Source organism: Mustela putorius, unplaced genomic scaffold (genome assembly GCF_011764305.1).
Source record: "Mustela putorius furo isolate JIRA1106 unplaced genomic scaffold, ASM1176430v1.1 tig00000785_pilon_pilon_pilon, whole genome shotgun sequence".
NCBI lineage: Eukaryota > Metazoa > Chordata > Mammalia > Carnivora > Mustelidae > Mustela > Mustela putorius.
In genome coordinates, this window is record NW_025421480.1 from 1,186,773 (window position 1) to 1,205,564 (window position 18,792).

Sequence of the window (18,792 nt, forward strand, 5' to 3'; positions counted from 1 at the left end):
TGTAGCTGGATCTATCAAGTTCTTGTACTTTTCTGTGAATTTGCACATAGTCTTCTCTCTGCCTGTCATGTGTTCCTTGCTCCTTGACTACCTGGCAGGCCTCTATTCTTCCTTCAAAACTCAGTGCTCTTCTCACTTCCTCTTGAAGCCTCTCTTAGTCTTCTCTTAGGAGGATTCATGCTTCCACTTGAGGGCTGGCACTCAGTAAATCAAACCTCCATTGCGACCTCAATCATCTCTCACCATTAGACCATCTGCTTCTGGATGGACAGCACTGGGACCTTTCGTCTTTGCATCCCCAAGAGACTACTGTAACACATAACGTGGTAAGTACTCAGAAAAGGGAGGGGGGGGGGCAGAAGGCGAGGTGGGAAGCAGCGGCAGGGACCCAGAGACAAGACTCAGTGTCTCTACGGTGCTGTCCTCGGACTTCACTAGTTTTGCAAACTCAACATCTCCAAGTGTTAACTCAGCTCCTCACATCATGCCCTCCTACATTTTCAGAAGATTGAGGATTCTTTTCACAATTAGCCTAACAAACAGTCCAGGTGCACAGCCTCTGTGTATATACTCTGTAGTTCCAAAGCAAAAATTAATAAAAGAGCCATTGTTCCTTTAATCTCCCAGAGGTTTCACCTTACAGCTTCGCTGAACAGTATCAGTTACTTTTATTTTTTGGAACCAGAACCAGGAACCTCATTCTTGCCCTCCCCTGTCCCTTTCTTCCTCTGCTCCCCATCACCTCCCCTGGTCTGCTGTTCCTACCGCACTCAGTCCTTCTCGTCCAGGTTTTACCAGGACTCTACGCCATGAAATATGCAAGGAAAAGGGAATTTTTACTTTAAGACTAATAACTCCACCCCCTTCCTCAATTTTTACATCAAAAGACATTGTTAAACACCATCTTCTTCTACATTTAAAGAACTGCTGGTTCTCTGGGGGAAAGGAAGTCAGCTCATTAAGACTAAGACCTCTTAGAGCCAAGCATTCAAAGTGAGTAGGGGTGATTTGGAACAGTGGGTTTCATACAGAAGGCTTGAGTTCCGGTTCCAACTCCTTTACTTATTAGCTGTGAGATGTCGAAGAAGTAACCGCTAACATTCTTAGAGTGACTATTGCTACATTTGTAATGGAGAGCATTAGACTGATGAACTTCAAGGGCCTTCCTGCTCCAACATTCAATGACTCTGCTATTTTGAGCATCTTGAATAAGCAGGAGAAATAGCCAGATTTATTATCTTATTATAGCAAGAGTGGTAAAAATGATGAGCATAGCTTGTTAACTTGCATTTATGTTTTCTTGTGTTAAGGTGAGGATCCTGACGCGCAAACCTTGACTGGTTCTTCCTACTGAAAAATCCCAAGTGTTCAGGGACACTCTTCTAAAGAAGCTCTCTCCAGGCCCTCCTTCCTGGCAACCATGGGGAAGAGAGTGGCCATTGTCGGAGCTGGTGTCAGTGGCTTAGCCTCCATCCGGTGCTGCCTGGAAGAGGGGCTGGAGCCCACTTGCTTTGAGAGAAGCAATGATGTTGGAGGCCTGTGGAAATTCTCGGTGAGTGGGACATCACTGGGATACCAACAGAAGGGAGATGGGTCGCTCCCTAAGTCAAATCTGATCAGTTCTATTCGGACTTGGGTGGTAGGTCAAATAAGCTCCAGATCTGGAAAGTAAAATTTTATCTCTCCCATCATGCTACCGTCCAATCACTTAAAACTACTTCATACTAGCTCAGGAAACATTGTTACCTGCATTGTTACCTGCTCTCTGCAGAGCCCAGATCTCAAGGCTTGAAAGGGTGCCAATGTCCGCAATTTGTAACAAAAACAAAAATGTACCACTGCCTCCCCCCATGTAATGGAATGGATTCTATCCCTGTTCACTACTGCTCAGAAAACCTAGAAACATGGTGGGTGGGGGAAAGGAAAGGAAACAAAGGAAGAGAAAAAATTAGACCAAAGTCAGAAGTTCTGAGTTATAGTCTCAACCTTAGGTTTTCTGGGAAGATTAATTTCAGGCAAGTCCTTTCTGTTCTTTCTGGACCTCAAATGCTCATTGGTCAAATGTCAAGGTGGGAGAGTAGGTATCCTCTAACATGCCTTCCAACTGTAATGGGATGTGATGTTATAATTCACTTGTGTCTATTGCAAAGATATTGTATGTTATGATAAATGGTTGTGCATGTTGTGTGAGTGACTGTTGAATAGTTTCCAAACTCCAAAACCAGAGAGAAAAGTGATTGCCTTTGCTATTCAGTCTCATTGTTGGACAAATGATATAATCAGAAAATATTCATTATAAAAACAATTTTTTCAAACTTTGAAAGCCAGGTCAGGGAAACTTCCATCCTTTCTGTCCTGAATTTCCCAGCCATTGTGACTGGATGTAGATGACACATACTGACATGAAGACGTCATATCCACACCATTCTCCTTGTAACCAAACTCTTCTGTCTTTGTCTCAGTGCTTGCCCAAACTACAACAATACATTACTCTAATAGAATATATCAGTGCTAACTTAGGACATATTCGTTTTCATCTCAAGAGGTTTTTTAGGAATGCTTAGGTGGCTCAGTGGGTTAAACCTCTGCCTTCAACTCAGGTCATGATCTCAGGGTCCTGGGATCGAGCCCCGCATCGGGCTCTCTGCTCAACGGGGAGCCTGTTTCCCCCTCTCTCTGCCTGCCTCTCTGCCTACTTGTGATCTCTGTCTCTGTCAGATAAATGAATAAAATATTTTTTTAAAAAAGAGGTTTTTCTTTTTAAAGTGAGAGGTCCTATAATCCTGGATGTGTCATATGAGATATAAGATCATTTCCATTAGGAAGTAATCAAGAGCTATTATTTTTTAAGGATGTGATTTTATTTCTATTTGTTCAGGGAGATGTGGCTAACTTAGCCTAAAAGATGAAATCGTTCTCTATGATCTCATCAGCAACAACTAAATGCTGCTTGAACATCTCTTTGGGCAGTTTTGTGCCAAGTACTGCGATGAAAAATATGAAGTAAGCCATAATACAGGTCCTTTGATAGAAAATGGGCAAAAATTTGTTTGATGGCAAAATCTTTCCTGAAGTCAAATGGTCAGAAAACATGAGTTGAACTTGACATTAGGCTAGTTATAATCTTCCTTTGTGCCACTCTGTGTTTCACTACAGAAGTTTTCTTGCCATTGACTATAGGGTGCGGTCCCAGATCTCACTAGAAATGTAATGGAGAGAAACCCAAAACTCTACAAAATCCAAAATACATCTAGCCCTAAGAGTTTCAAATAAGAGGTTATAAACCTGAGCAACAACGAGACAGCCCTTGGTGGCCGTTTAACAAACGAGTGCCTGGAGATCTAGAAGAGGGTGGGGGTTTGCTACGAAAACGTAAGCAGGTCCAGGAAACTTCCTGCAAGGAGAGCACGTAGCTGAGACTCGAAGGATGTTCTCAGACAGCAAGAGTAGAGGACTGTTACGTGACACAACACCAGAGAGTGATAGTCCCACTGCAGTCTGTGAACGGCACCCCACGGACAGTCAGCGGCGGTGTGCAGGACCGGTGAGAGAGGTTTCTAGGTAGGAGCGACCATCATGAAAGGCACAAAGGAAGCAGTGGACATGGTGCGTCCAGGGATCTGTAAGTACCAGTGCCAAGATCACCGAGTTTACTTAAGGAAGCAACAGACGACAGATCGGTACAATCTAAGACTCTGGGTTCTTTGCAAGACGGGATAGCGCTTTCCCATAAGGTCACTGGTTATAAGCAGAATTCTACTCCAACAGCCCCATGGGCATGTAAACACAGAAAAATACTCTAAACTTTAGTCCCTCCATATCCTGCACCTGTTCTTCTTGTCGAAGAAAGGTTGCGTGGTGCATACAATCCACTCTGAGAAAGAGATCTTTAGAAATATGTGTTATGTAAGCTTTTATCTTGCAAGTCCTGTTAGGCAGGACTTTCTTTCAGAAGAAAGAAAGAAACCTAATAATTCTGAACTTTTCACCGTGTGCTTTTTCCACAAAATGGAAACCAAACAAGGTTTAAACACTAGCAGGCTGCATGGGAGCATGTTTTAAGTTTCATATACTCCAAGATTAAGGTCTCGTGTCCTCAGAAGACTTCCATGCTGCTGCAATACAAAAGGGGAAAACAGTGGAACCAGAACCATCTGGACGTTTGCTCCACTCACCCATTCATTTATTCACTCAGCAAGTATTTGGGGAGTGCACCGTGCTTAGGCCACGATGTTAGGGAAAGCTGCAGGTAAGAGGTACAACAGGCAGCCAGCATTTTAGAATCAGAGAAAACAAGTCCTAGATTAACTATAAATATCAGTGAATATGCGATTAGGCCAGTAAAGACGATCAGAGCTCAGCAGAGGTGGAGACAGGATGACTGCTGGTTGGTAAGAAAGAGACAAGGAAAGGCATGATGGAGGGACAATTTTTGAGCGGGTCCTTGAGGGTATATTTGGACCAGGAGAAGTGGAATTGCCGAGCAGAGATGGAATCTGAAAGCAGCTCAGGGCAGACTGTTGACATGCACTCACGACATTCTAGATCAGCCTCTGACCTCGCCCTCCGGTTGCCTACGTTCCAGTGGGAAGACGAGAGACATGGACACAGTCATAACCCAAGACGGGCCATGATAACGTGACCGTGGCTGCTTGGATCTCTGGGTCTAGGGCAGCTCTCTCAGCCAGAGGCAGAGTTTTACTTCCTCCTCCCCACTCAAACCCCACCACATGCTGAAACTGAAAATACGAGCTCTGAAGCAATCGTCTGCTGTTATGTAATACATCTGTTTTCCTTCGGGTGTAGAACAGTCCTTCAGGGAGAATTCCAGGGGCTGCAGGGGACACATTCTTCCTCCTCCTGTTATGATTGGCTGTGGTCAAGAGGCAAAGAGCAGAGATTCATTCAGGGTGGAAATAACCCAAGGCCTTTCTCTGTTTCCCAGCAGTCTTATGTTTTTGTTAACCAGTCGCTGCCTGAAGCTCAGGCCTCCCTCCCTTCAGTCCACACCTGAGAAAACTCCCTCCCTTGTCTCCTTCCACAACCACCAACAAAAGGTATGGCCATGGGTGAACAGGAAAGACTCAAACAGGAAAGACTCAAACCTCAAAATCCACCAGGCATGAGCCATCACCCTTTTTCTGACCTTAGCAGAAATTTCAAAGCGAGGCTTGTAGGAAAGTCAAAATCTCTTGAGCCTGGCTATTTATAAGAAACACAACAACCGTGACTAGAAGTTTTATCTTCAAACGGAGGCCACAAGCAGCCCCGCCCCAGACATAAGCCTGTCAGGCCTTCCTGGCACTTTTTGTCCGTGTCTTCTTGAGGTCAGTATGGGGCTACAGGGAGATGGAGATCTTGAATCCGGCAGGAACATGGCATTTCTTTGGTTTCCGAGGAAGCAGAGGCAGCCAGCTTGTTAAAGTACTTTCAAGGCAGCACATTGTGTGAACTTTTATCCTCCTTAAAACAGAGAGGAAATGTTTGTTTTTCCATTTAGCCTTCAACTACTTCTCAAAAAGAAAGCCATTTTTCAGTGATGTGGCTTCACGATGCACTGGCAAGACTTAATACAAGTTCTGAGGCATCTATTTCCTATGTGTTTGGTGAGGGGCGAGGAGCACTAACCGGTGGTTCAGGGACTCCTCAAGCACAGAATCCATTCCTGAAAGAGCAGTGGTTCCTGGGCCAGCAGCCTGAGCATCGCCTGGAACTGTGGGAAATGCAGATCCTCAGGCCCCAAGCCAGACACACTGAATCAGAAATTCTATGGATGGGGCCAGGAATCTGTGATTTAAGGGGCCATTGGGCTGATTCTGACTAGGCCAAATAAACAAAGCCTCCACTTCAAGAGAAGGTTCTGTTGCTGGTTGATTGTTCGCTGAATGCTGTAGAGCCGAGCAAGGAGATTCCGAACTACCACCGCCTGTGAACCACTTCGTTGTGTTGTGAGCAGGAGATCAGAACCAGGTGCTGTGACTGGAAACAGAAAGAAAACTCTACGAGACCACAAGCAGTGTTAACGCAGGGGTAATTCCAGTAAGAGAGCTAAGGTGTAGGCCCCCGCTCTGTGCCATGTGCGATGCTTAGTGCTTTCTTTTCCACATCTTACAAGAGCTATGAATTGTTTTAATGTCCTTTTTTTTTTTTTTTACATATTAAAAAGGTTTCAGTTGAAGTAAAATTGACTATTCACTGAAGAGAATGCCATTCTTGACTTCCTTTTTGAGCTTTATCCTTCTTCCTAGAACCAAGCCGAAGAAGGCAGAGCCAGCATTTACCAGTCCGTATTCACCAACTCTTCCAAAGAGATGATGTGCTTCCCAGACTTCCCGTATCCTGATGACTTCCCCAACTATATGCACCACAGCAAGCTCCAGGAATACATAAGGACATTTGCTCAAAAGAAGAACCTTTTAAGATATATACAGTTTGAGGTAAGGGGCTTCTAACTGGTGCTGTTGATCTCAGCATGTTTATCCCTTGGGGGGAAGCAAGGTATAATATTCGGCTCTAGAAATCAGAGCCAAGTATTAGGATCGCTCGCCAATCCAACGTTGGCTTGGATTTTAAAGTATTTGTGTCTCGTTGGTTTTTTCCTCTGAACATGTTCTCCGCTGGTCTCTGAGAGCTTTGAGAACGCAGCAGAAAACACTAGATGTGCTTACACCGTCAAAGTGCACACTCCGCCGTCACTCTGTCACGTTTTATAAACAATCCCAAGTTCTCCAGTCCATACTTAGACTTCTTGAGTTCAATGCCAGTGAGGTGTGGTTCAAGAAGCTGTGGCATTCTTTGGAGGTTCTGCCACCATGAGGAGAGCGACATTTTAAATGAGTGACTAATGCAGTCCTTGCTCTCATCCGCCCCCCACTTGGTTCCTCAGATGCGGAGACTCAGCAGCCATAGCAGAGAAGACTGGGCTCCGCAAATAACAACAGTGCTTCGCATTTGTTTAGAGTTCCTAATCTCCATTCAGTACTGCTGATTGCAAACATACGTATGTAGTGAGAAAAGTAACCAAAAAGACTTATGAACTGGGATTGTATTTACTGTCACCAAGGGCTTTCTTTTCCACATCTTACAAGAGCTATGAATTGTTTTATTTATTATTTTATTTATTATTTTTTTGTTTATTATTATTTATTTATTGTTGTATTATACTTAATATAATTTTATATTTATCTACATAATAGTCATACTATGGAAGTGGCTAATATCTCCAAGGGAGAGTATCTGTACATTGCAAAGGAGAAATGAGGACTGATAACCCCGAGATATTCCCGTATTTATGGAATTGATAGAAAATGGGGTCGGAGAGAAAGAAGCCAGGAATGCCAGTTGAAGGTGGTAAGCAAATGACATGGCATCTTTCACAAGAATATTCAGTGTAATCTACCCCATACCTACTAACTAGATGTTAAAAAAGTAAATATGTCCCACTGAGTAATTTTCCTTGGGAGATTTGAAGAATCACTATCACTCCTTATTTTAATGTTTTCCCATATATTTCTCAATGATCAGGGAGGTCATGGCAGTGATTTCCTCTACAGAAACACGGTGAAAAAATTAAAACCCACAGAACTGTAAATATAACTGTAAATTTCTTTCTGGTTTTCTTTAAGACCCTGGTTTCTAGCATAAAGAAATGCCCCAACTTCTTAGTCACCGGACAATGGGAAGTTGTTTCGGAGAAGGATGGGAAACAGGAATCTGCTATTTTTGATGCTGTGATGATTTGTTCAGGACATCATGTGTACCCCAACCTACCAACTGATTCTTTTCCTGGTAAGTTGGAAAAATATATAATATACTAAAATTTATACACAAATGTCAAGGGTTGCACTACATCTTTTCCATAGATGGTACATAATAATTATTCTTAAGTTTCCAAAGATTTCAAAACAAAATTTGGGAGTCTGATGATATGTGAGATATAGTAAGAATTGGCCTCTTGAACCCTTATGCTAAAAGAATCAAGGACCTACTAGTCAGAGATCAGATGAAGACCTGAAGAGGAAGTATTTCTTTAGAGAAAGGGTTTTTAAAAGTCATCTATAGGTACATTTTGTAAATTCACTTAAGAAATTTCAGTGTGTGGGGGTGCCTGGGTGGCTCAGTGGGTTGAAGCCTCTGCCTTCGGCTTGGGTTGTGATCCCAGGGTCCTGGGATCGAGCCCCGCATTGGGCTCTCTGCTCAGCGGGGAGCCTGCTTCCTCCTCTCTCTGCCTGCCTCTCTGCCTACTTGTGATCTCTCTCTCTGTCAAATAAAATTAAAAAAAAAAAAAAAAGAAATTTCTGTGTGTGTGTGTGTGTGTGTAGCACCATACTCTACTACTGTACAAAAGTGCCAAACATCAAATAAACGCGATACACAAGCAACCGATCTTTCTCCTCCCCTCTGTCTTTCCTTGCAGCAGAAACACATGTCCACCATAACATATTAGACTTCCCATCTGCAGGCAGGCTGTTCACAGGTCAAATAATTAAAAGAGTAAGATTCAGGAAGAATAGAGGATTGAAGGCCTGAAGGTTAAGAGGCAGTATATTTAGAGGACCTTAGACGAGTCACTTAATTTCATTGTCTTGATTCCCTGTCTTTTAAAAATAGAGACACTGGTATCTGCCACTCAGAGATGTTATCCAGATCAGATGTTAGACTGTAAATCTTTTAGCAGAGGACTTGGCCCACCGTGAGGACTCAACAAACATTGGCTATTATTACTGTCAAAACACAAGTTCCCATACTGTAGGCTTTTTAGGGCCCTGTAAGTACTTAGTTGGGGGTGTAGTGTCAAAAGCCACTGAAAGGATAAATGCACTTTAACTAGGAAGATTTTTTTTTTAAATGAAGACTGGTAATAGGAATTTTTCAAAAAATGAAAACTGAGTCTTCATCATTTCTTCTGAAAAATCAACTCAAAGTACTCCTCGTGTTCCCCTCAGGCCTACACCGGTTTCAAGGCCACTACCTCCACAGCAGGGACTACAAGGACCCAGAAGCCTTCAAGGGGAAGAGGGTCCTGGTGATCGGCCTGGGGAACTCTGGATCTGACATTGCCGTAGAGCTCAGTCGTCTGGCTGCGCAGGTACACTTTGAGAAATGAGCCTGGGGTACGCCACCCTCTTAAGTCAACGCTGAGGCCCTGCGGCTCCAGTTGGCCATGTCCTGAGACAAGGGCTCCGCCTGGGCATGTGCCCGTTGAGTCATGGAGGACTTGAGACATCCTCCAGGGAAGCAAGGTGGTGTGGGCCAGGCGAGCAAGGAAGTACATTCTGTCCCACCCAGAGGCAAGCGTGCCTGTGTGTGTGTGTGTGTGTGTGTGTGTGTAGATAAGAGTGCATTTTTTTTATTAAATATTTTTATTTATTTGTCAGAGAGAGAGAGGGGGAGAGAGTGAGCACAAGCAGACAGAATGGCAGGCAGAGGCAGAGGGAGAAGCAGGCTCCCCGCGGAGCAAGGAGCCCGATGGGGGACTCGATCCCAGGACGCTGGGATCATGACCTGAGCTGAAGGCAGCCGCTTAACCAACTGAGCCACCCAGGCGTCCCAAGAGTGCATTTTTTAAAAAAATTTTGTGCTCTGATGGCTTCCAAGCAAACTGTTGCTAGTTGGTGCTAGTTGGGATCCACCCTTATATATTTCACAGCATGTCTTATCTCCTCCCACACAAAAGGCATTGATTGTGCTTATCATTCCAAAGATCTGAAAGACACATGCGATCTGGTTCTTGCTGTCATTTATCCAAAAACTCAACAGCCAGGACTCAGGAAACACGGGGCACAGGTTATATGCCAGAATCATGTCAGACTAGAAATAAGCACAGAAATAAATCAGACTTCTTCTTGACTTCCGGGGGCAGTCGGTGGGCGGAAATGAGAGGACAGGCAAGAAAGGAGCTGATGAAGCCTCAGTAACATGAGGTACAGCAACAGCAGCACCACAGAAAGAGAAGATAGCTTAGCCTGGATGAAGTCAAGGAAGGCTTCCCAAAGGACTCTAAGCTAAATCATCCATGACCAACAGACCTTGAAGAACTTAACCTATTTTTAAGGAAACACATGCTCAATAAACAAATTCTTAAGTGAGTATAAATAAAACTTAAGGAATTTTTTGACGTTCGATTCCCTTGGGTTGTCACAAAAGCATCGTAACAGACAAGCAGCTGGACTTGTCTCAGAGCTGAGACGGCTGCCATGGTTTGGGTCCCGAGCAGAGGTCATGGAGTGGGTGTGTGAGAAGGATGGAGAGAGGAGACTTCAAACAGAAAACTGAATTAACTCTTTGGTATCTCCTCAGCCCAATTTCAGGTAGAGATTAAGCTATATTTCTCCCACCCAACCCAGCAACAACCACCATCCACCACCACTGAGGCTCTGGACTGGCTGGTCCCCTACCATCGATGTCTCTGACTCTGTGAAGATTAGGCCTGTCACAATTAAAGACACAGCCCTCTTGTTCCAAGATGACAGGCTCTCATTATTTCAACAACTGTGAACCAGCCCTCTGGGGTATAGGGGCAGAGTAGTTCTGTTTCTATCTAGTTTCAATCATGGACTTTTCATCTTGACCCAACTCTCTAAAAATGTTTCTGCCTAGATACTGGGGAAATGTATGGAGAGGCCCACAGTACGTGTCTGTTGTGTCATATCTGCTTCTTTCTTACAGAGTGGTATTGAAATCCGTGTTGCCTTCCCCACCAGGTCATTATCAGCAGCAGAAGTGGTTCTTGGGTCATGAGCCGGGTTTGGGACCATGGCTATCCTTGGGACATGGTGCACGTGACCCGTTTCGCAACCTTCCTCCGGAATGCCCTTCCTTCATTTGTCTCCGACTGGTTATATGTCAAGAAGATGAACACATGGTTTAAGCATGAGAACTACGGCCTGATGCCTTTAAATGGGTACTATAAGTAACTCCTATTTTCTCATCCCAAAAAAAGTGGGGCAGTAGTTTCAGTTGAAATTTTTCTCCGTAGGTCTAACTTAAGTCATCTCACAAAGGTCATTGGGATTAAAGTGAGGACTGCATAAGTGACATGGTATACTCAGAGGTCATGCATGGGGTGAAAATCTTACTGAAATGACTCTAATGGTGAGAGGTATATGGGAAAATACAAAATGGCAAAGGAGCAGGCAGCTGGATGCCTCTGACATGCAAGATTCATTTATGGGAGCTTCAAGCTATAGCACAGAATCTTGAGGGCTGAGCCAGTTCATGAACTGTCTTTTGAGGAATACCTTATCCACGCTACAGGTGATGGAGATAGCAATAATAATATCTACTCATCAAGACTACTGTGGTATGCAGGAAGAGCAAAAAAAAAAAAAAATTAAGGCATTTTGGGAACTATCAAGCTTTACAAATATTGGTTCGTATGAATCTCAATTTTCTAGTATGCATCTAAAGAGCAACGAACCAGGTAGTGTTAATCGACATGTCTCAGAAAGCAGAAAATCTCACAATTAAAGTGCACTCCTCCTCAACCACACAGTCTAGTGTTTTAGCGGGACAGTCAAGACCCATGAAACATGTAAAACCATCACTACTGCATTTTACACACAAGGAAACAAATACAGAGAAGTAGCCACTCGTGAGAGACAGAGGTAGATTATAAACCTGGGCCACCTGGTTCCAAATTCTGCCCTCAGAACCACTGATTATGTCTAGGAATTAGTTTTATTCTCATCTGTTTGGTGAATCACCAAATCGTGTAAGTGCTCATAAGGAAATCTTCGAGCTTCAAAGAGCCAAAAGAGGCAGCTCAAACAGAAATTCTTTTTTTTTTTTTTAAGATTTTATTTATTTGACAGAGAGTGAGAGAGAGAGCACGAGCAGGGAGGGGGGCAAGGGGAGAAGCGGACTCCGCACTGAGCAGGGAGCCTGACGAAGGGCTCGATCCCACAACCTCAGGATCATGACCTGAGCGAAAGACAGACACTTAACTGACTGAGCCACCCAAGCGCTCCTCAGACAGAATTTCTTAAGGACTGTTGCAGGCAATAGAAGAAAACCTGCCACAGAAGAAGAGCTCAGTGGTCCCCATGCTAATGTTTCACTCCTCAGCTTTGGTTCTAGTGCTCTGAACTACTGCAGATATTTCCTGGAACCAAAGTATGTTACAGCAAAAGCCTTTGTTCCTTGTTTCTGAACAGTCCCCTGAGGAAAGAACCTGTATTCAATGACGAGCTTCCATCCCGCATCCTGTGTGGTACTGTCTCCATCAAGCCCAGCGTGAAGGAGTTTACAGAGACCTCGGCTGTGTTTGAGGACGGGACCGTGTTTGAGGCCATTGACTACATCATCTTCGCAACAGGCTATGATTACGCCTACCCCTTCCTTGATGACTCCATCATCAAAAGCAGAAACAATGAGGTCACCTTGTTTAAAGGCATCTTCCCCCCCAAAATGGAGAGGCCTACCTTGGCTGTGATTGGTCTTGTCCAGTCCCTTGGGGCTGCCATCCCCACGGCTGACCTGCAAGCTCGCTGGGCAGCTAAAGTGTTTGCAAGTAGGTGGACCATTCTGTCTTTTATCCATTTAGTCAGTGAACATTTATTGAGCACCTACTATATGCCAAGTACTGTGCTAGATGCCAGGAATATAAAGGAACTAGACATACTCCTTGATCTTACACAGTCCCAAAGAGAGCCAGGGGAACGTTACAATAGGGGAAGTCTTAAGGTGTTCTGTAAGGACATATAAAACAGAGGCAGGGAGTGGCAAGAAATAGAGAAAGGGACTAGACCGTGGAGGGCCTTGGGAACTGTCTTACAGAGCTTAGACTTCTCATAGGGAAATTGGAGGGACTTTGCAAAGATTTTTTATTTTTTTAAGATTTTATTTATTTATTTGACAGACAGAGAGATCACAAGTAGGCAGAGAGGCAGGCAGAGAAAGGGGGGGAAGCAGGCTCTCTGCTGGGCAAAGAGCCCAACACAGGGCTCCATCCCAGCACCGTGAAATCATGACCTGAGCTGAAGGCAGAGTCTTAACCCACTGAGCCACCCAGGCACCACATACTTTGCAAAGCTTTAAGCAAGAGAAAGACAGCGGTAGGTAGCAGCGATGTCAAGACACACTGTGGAGGTGAGACGGGTCCTGAGGATGTTGTGGGCGACGCTAGAGACCTTCCCGGGGCCAAACTGTCAGAACCGCAAAGTCAGGCCACGCTTACTCTGTTGACCATCTTCTCCTGCTCCCTCCACTCTAGACCCCATGATCTCCAGTGGCCACAAGTGAGCTTTTGTGAGGAAATCAAGAATATGAGGGTTAGGTGAAGAAAAGCAATGTCTCAAATATACTGACGTAATTTACAGCAGTCATACTCATCATCCTTATTACTTAAAGCACCTTTTTATTCAAGGGCTGAGAAGACTGGGCCAATCTAGATACACTTCCCCTAACATATTGTCCATAGAAACTTAGACCATAGGTAACGAAGAAAATGTTACAATCATAGACTCATATGTTTTCTGCAAATGTCATGGATAAGTAAGCAATGTCAAGTGTACCACAAAGAATCATTATTTTAAAAACCCTGTCATGAAATCATTTATAAGGGTGCTTTCTGTAAAATACTTCCACTGTGTTTTTCTCGTAAAGGCACGACAATGCCAAGCACCTGGAATTTTACCAAAAAGGTTGGCTACAGTTCATAAACCCAAGGAATTTACATGAAGCAAAATATATCATTTATTCATTCATTGCATAATTACTGAGCACCACTACATGCCACACTCTGTCTTGGCACTTGGGACACAACATTGAACAACGCAGACAAGAATTTTAGCAAACACCTGACTGCCAGGTCTGGCAGGCTGTGTGGAAGGCTGCCCACGATGAGGACGTGTTCTGCACTGTGAATGTCACAATAGCTTCCTGCCACTGTTGCAGGGCCAAAGAGCTATATTTGAGATAGATAGATAGATAGATAGATAGATATTTGTCAGATGCCCCCTCCACTGACAAACTGTAGCAAAACACGAACAGTTTTCTGAGGGCCCTGAAGATCCCTTCTGGTTGCAGGCTGATGGAAAACCCATGCCTCCTTCCATGGGTCTGTTCCCACTGCCATGTACCTTAGAGTGAACTATTTTACCAGATTATTTCTCGAAAGAATTTTCGATAAGAGGATGCAAATAAGAAATACAGAGGAACTGTTAAGCTATTACGTGCATGGGGTGTATCTCAGACATGCTAAGGATTGGGCCTGGCACGACGTCACAGGTAGATGAAACCGGGTGAGTTGGAGCCACAGACTTCTCTGCTGTCACCATCTCACTGCAGGCCAGCTTTGCCACTCACAGAGGGAGTTCAGTGCCTTCTCAAGACTATTTCTATAAGTTGTTATTCTACTAAAGATACCCAAGGCGGCTCCTCTTGATACAAAATTACTTAGGGACATAATTCATAAATACCAAGAAAAATTATCATGTCATTATATAGTTCTGATTTTTTTCATCTTTTTCAATATTTCTTTGTTTCTTTTCTAGAATCATGTACCTTGCCAACTACAAGTGAAATGATGGATGACATCGATGAGAAAATGGGGAAAAAACTCAAGTGGTAAGACTGTACTTGCTAATGAAACAAATCCTAAGTTTTTCCTTTATATGTAGGAAAACATTTATGTATTTTATAATATTTTGACTAGTCAGAGTTCACACTTTTGGAACACTTGCTATGATCAAGCAATATTTGATAGGAAAATAATAGTCATTACACGTCACACAAGTGTATAGAGCACATTACACTCTAGGGTAGTTTCTCAAATGAGGGTGATTCTGGACTTTTGGCAAAGTCCAGAGACATTTTTGGTTGTTGCAAGTATAGAGGGCATACTATTGGCATCTAATGTGTAGAAACTAGGATTCTGCTGAACATCCTACCTTGCAGAAGGCAGGCCACCTAAACAAAGAATTATCCGGCTCACATGTCTCCAAGAAGTCCTTTCCAACAGCCACATGCCCGCCAGCAAGTTAACTAGCCGGGAACAGAGCACTGTAATAAGAAAACCAAATGAAGAACTAAACTGAGTTCACCTGCCCTGCTATTTTCTTCTAAAAGAATATTCATTTCTGATTCATCCAAACGTGGGTTCTTAGGTACACCATAAATGGGATTTGTAGAAAGTCATTCACATGGCTAGACATCCGATACTTACATGTAACTTTTTATGTTAATTACTTCTATAGAAGTAAATCCTTTTCAAATTATGTATTAAAATCTGTTGAAAGAATAATTAGATCATGAATCCCATTCAGGTGAATAGGTGGCTGCATAAGAAGTTTCTCTGCCCTTTAAAGCTCTGACACCTCATTCACTGAGAGCCGCCAAATAGTTGCCAGGGAAGGGTCTAGAGCAGAGAAGACCTGGAAACTTCCAGCTGCACAAAAGCTCCCCGTATCTCATGCAGTTCACAGGACAGCTCTGTGACGTGGGCACTCCCATGTGCTAGCAAGTTACACAGCCTCCTCCACTCACCACCCTTTGTATCATGGCCAATAGGAATATGGAGGAGGAAGAGGAGAGGCCCCAAAGTCAACCTCACTTCTTAAAAGGTAGCCTTTCTTCAAGGCTCATCAAAGTAAATGAGGCCATGCCCCCAAAATCGAACATCGGATCTAAGCGATGTTCTGTAAAGAACAGCCATGTGTTAAAGGGTGAGCTAAGTTAGTCAGTCATCTGGACACACAGAGGGCAGTTCCCTCCAGGCCTGAGGCAGAAGACCAAAATCACATCAAACTTAGACAGAGATTAGGAAGGAAAAGAAAAAAAAATCAAGTCATTTATTGCCAAAGAATGGTAAACGCAATGCTGTGGAGAAATAGGAGTGGGATAATTCGGGAGGCGCTGACTAAAATGCTACTTTTCTAAGGTAGAAAATAAGAAATCAGTGCCTGGTTTACAGCCGTGACACTGATTGCGAAGTGTCCTTTTCTTTCCTCAGGTTCGGCCAGAGCCAGACTTTGCAGACGGATTACATCACGTACATGGACGAGCTGGGCTCCTTCATCGGGGCCAAGCCCAACATACCGTGGCTCTTCCTGACTGACCCCCAGCTGGCCCTGGAGGTGTTCTTTGGTCCTTGTAGCCCGTACCAGTTTCGACTGATGGGACCGGGGAAGTGGGATGGGGCCAGAAATGCCATCCTGACCCAGTGGGACAGGACAGTAAAGCCAACCAGGACAAGAGCTGTCTGTGAAGCTCAGAGACCCCAACACTTTCATAATTTGCTCAAAATGCTTTCATTCCCAGTGCTTTTGCTGGCTGTTTGGCTCACATTTTACTAATGAGAAAGCCCATTATTCTCAGAGTTTAGCCTGGAAGTTTTATCACAGATATCTATGTAGTTTAATTCCAGATGTATACACATGTGCATACGTAAGAACTCATAGCTACGTCTTCCCCTCCTGCAGATATAAAAATGAATTCTGGCCCATTTAACTGAAAGTCTCAATAAAATGGAAGATACCCAGCCTCTCCCTTTCGGATGAGACTCTATACTCTAGAAAGGGTTTTCATACGATGCATTGGCCAGTTTGGAGGTGCCCGAGGTGAGGAAGAGGAAGGGGAAGGGAGTGAGCGCAGATGTGAGAGACGGACAAACGTCAGTACATTATTTCAGGGTGTTTTATCATGAATCATGATTTCCATTTTATCATGAGTTCAATCAGAAATGACATCACAACAATAATGAATCTTCCAACCCGTGACACAGTGTATCTCTTCCTCTACTTAGATCTTCTTTAATTGCTCTCAGCAGTGTTTGTAGTTTTCTGTGTATAGTTCTTACCCATCATATGGCAGATTTATCCTAACTATGTGATATTTTTGGATGTTATTAAAAATGGTAGTTAAACATTGTTTACAGCTTATATTTAGAAATGCAATCATTTGTTCTAGTAACTTTCTTATAGATTCCATAATACTTTCTACATAAATAATCAATTTGCCTAAAAATAAGATATCTTTACTTCTCCAGTTTCTATTTGGATATCTTTTATCTCTTTCGCGAGCCTTATTTCTTTGAAACTCCAATATAATGTTGAATAGAAGTGGTGAGATCAAACATCCTTGCCTTGTTCCTGATCTTAAGAAGTGATGTTAACTATAGATATTTCATAAATACCCTTTATTAAGTGGAGGAACATTTATTAACATTTGTTAAGGATTTTTGCATGTATGTCTATAGTAAACATTGATCTGTATTTTATTTTTTGTAATATTTTGGTTTGGCCTTGGTATCAGTGTAAGAGTGGGCCCACAGAATACGTCAGAGAGTATTCTGTCCTCTTAAATTTTCTGGAAAAGTTTATCTATAATTGGCATTATTACTTTCCTAAATGCTTCCTAGAATTCACCAGTGAAACCATCCTGGTCTGAAGTTCTTTGTGGAAAAGTTTTTAAACTATACATTCAGGTGTTTTTGTTTGTTTGTTTGTTTGTTTGTTTTAGAGAGAGGACACAGGGCAGAAGAGAGAGAGGAAGGAGCAGAAGAGCGGGGGGGCCGGCTTCCTGCTAGTGGGGGGCCCGATGCAGGATTCCATCCCAGGATCCCAGGATCGTGACCTGAGCCGAAGGCAGATGTCTAATGAGTTCTTTAATAGGTATAGGACTACTCAGGTTATGTGTTTCTTCTTTTTGTTTTTTAAGATTTTATTTATTTATTTGACAGACAGATCACAAGTAGGCAGAGAGGCAGGCAGAGAGAGAGGAGGAAGTAGGCTCCCTGCTGAGCAGAGAGCCCGATGCGGGGCTCAATCCCAGGACCCTGAGATCATGACCCGAACCAAAGGCAGTGGTCTAACCCACTGAGCCACCCAGGCACCCATGTGTTTCTTCTTGAGAGTTTTGGCAGTATATGTTTTTTAAGCCGTTCATTCACTAAGGGAATCATCTAAGGGAAGTCAGTGGAGATACGACAGTCTTTTCAACAAATGATACTAAAGCAACTGGATATTTATGTGATATGAAGAGAATTCAATTAATACTTTGCACCATATACAAAAATTAACTCAAAATGGATCATAGAACTAAATGTAAATCTTAAAAGTATAAAACTTCTAGAAGAGAACATTAAAAAATAGTCTTTCAATTAGGGAAAGATGTCTAAGTTATATCAAATCCACAATCCATGAAAAAAAAATTTATAAACTAGGGTTTATCAAAATTAAGAAATTCCACCATTGAAAAGACAATGTTAAGAGAACAAAAGAGAGATTACAGATGGGGAGAAAACATCTGCAAATATTATATCTCACACAAGATATGTATTTATTAACCCAGAAAAAATAAAAATATATATCTATACAAAAACTGGTATATAATATTCACAGTACGTTCATTTGTACTATCCAAAAGCTATACATAAGCCAATGCGATCAAAACGGTGATGGATAGCTAAACAGCACACGGGGGCTTCGAGAACAAAAAGGACAGAGCTGTGTCGCTGCCCTAAATAGTCTTCATAAATGCAGATTACTCCTCAGAAATTGGACTAAATGCATTGTTCACTTCATAAGCATGTAATGCGTGTAAGTATACATAAATACATACGTATACGTGCGTGTGTACCATAAGCATACGTGTGCACACATATGTGCATAGCAGGCGTGGTGCATCTAGTGTATTTCTGAAGAGTACTACTACTCCGTATGGGACACGTGTGTATCGAGCGAGAGGGCTGAGCATATATGTGTACATACCTGCCACAGTAAGATACGATCGAGGTTATAGGAAAGAGATGTGAAGGGGTCGTGTATGGGGAGAGAGATTTTTCCGGGGCAT

General features: G+C 43.1%; 1 protein-coding gene and 1 long non-coding RNA gene across 9 annotated transcripts in view; one reads left to right on the forward strand and one right to left on the reverse strand.

The window, feature by feature from the left end:
* The window catches only part of LOC106006209, a 41,713-nt gene that overhangs the window by 11,129 nt on the left and 11,792 nt on the right, over positions 1-18,792 (reverse strand). For 4 of the 7 annotated variants that reach the window (XR_006607966.1, XR_006607965.1, XR_006607967.1 and 1 more), the window contains one exon: positions 14,892-15,003. The exons of the other annotated variants lie outside the window; for them this stretch is intronic. This is a non-coding gene — a long non-coding RNA (uncharacterized LOC106006209). The remainder of the gene's footprint in view (positions 1-14,891; positions 15,004-18,792) is intronic. 7 annotated transcript variants of the gene reach the window in all.
* LOC101681442 (putative dimethylaniline monooxygenase [N-oxide-forming] 6) lies at positions 1,421-18,332 on the forward strand. 2 transcript variants are annotated; one of them, XM_004756694.3, is made up of 8 exons: positions 1,421-1,552; positions 6,249-6,437; positions 7,626-7,788; positions 8,946-9,088; positions 10,704-10,903; positions 12,156-12,511; positions 14,496-14,568; positions 15,953-18,332. In XM_004756694.3, exons 1-8 carry the CDS (start codon positions 1,421-1,423, stop codon positions 16,293-16,295), a joined length of 1,599 nt encoding a protein of 532 aa, XP_004756751.1. In that variant the 3' UTR covers positions 16,296-18,332. The 2 variants fall into 2 exon arrangements, with proteins under 2 accessions (XP_004756751.1, XP_012913844.1); XM_013058390.2 differs by lacking the exon at positions 1,421-1,552 and adding an exon at positions 2,783-5,970.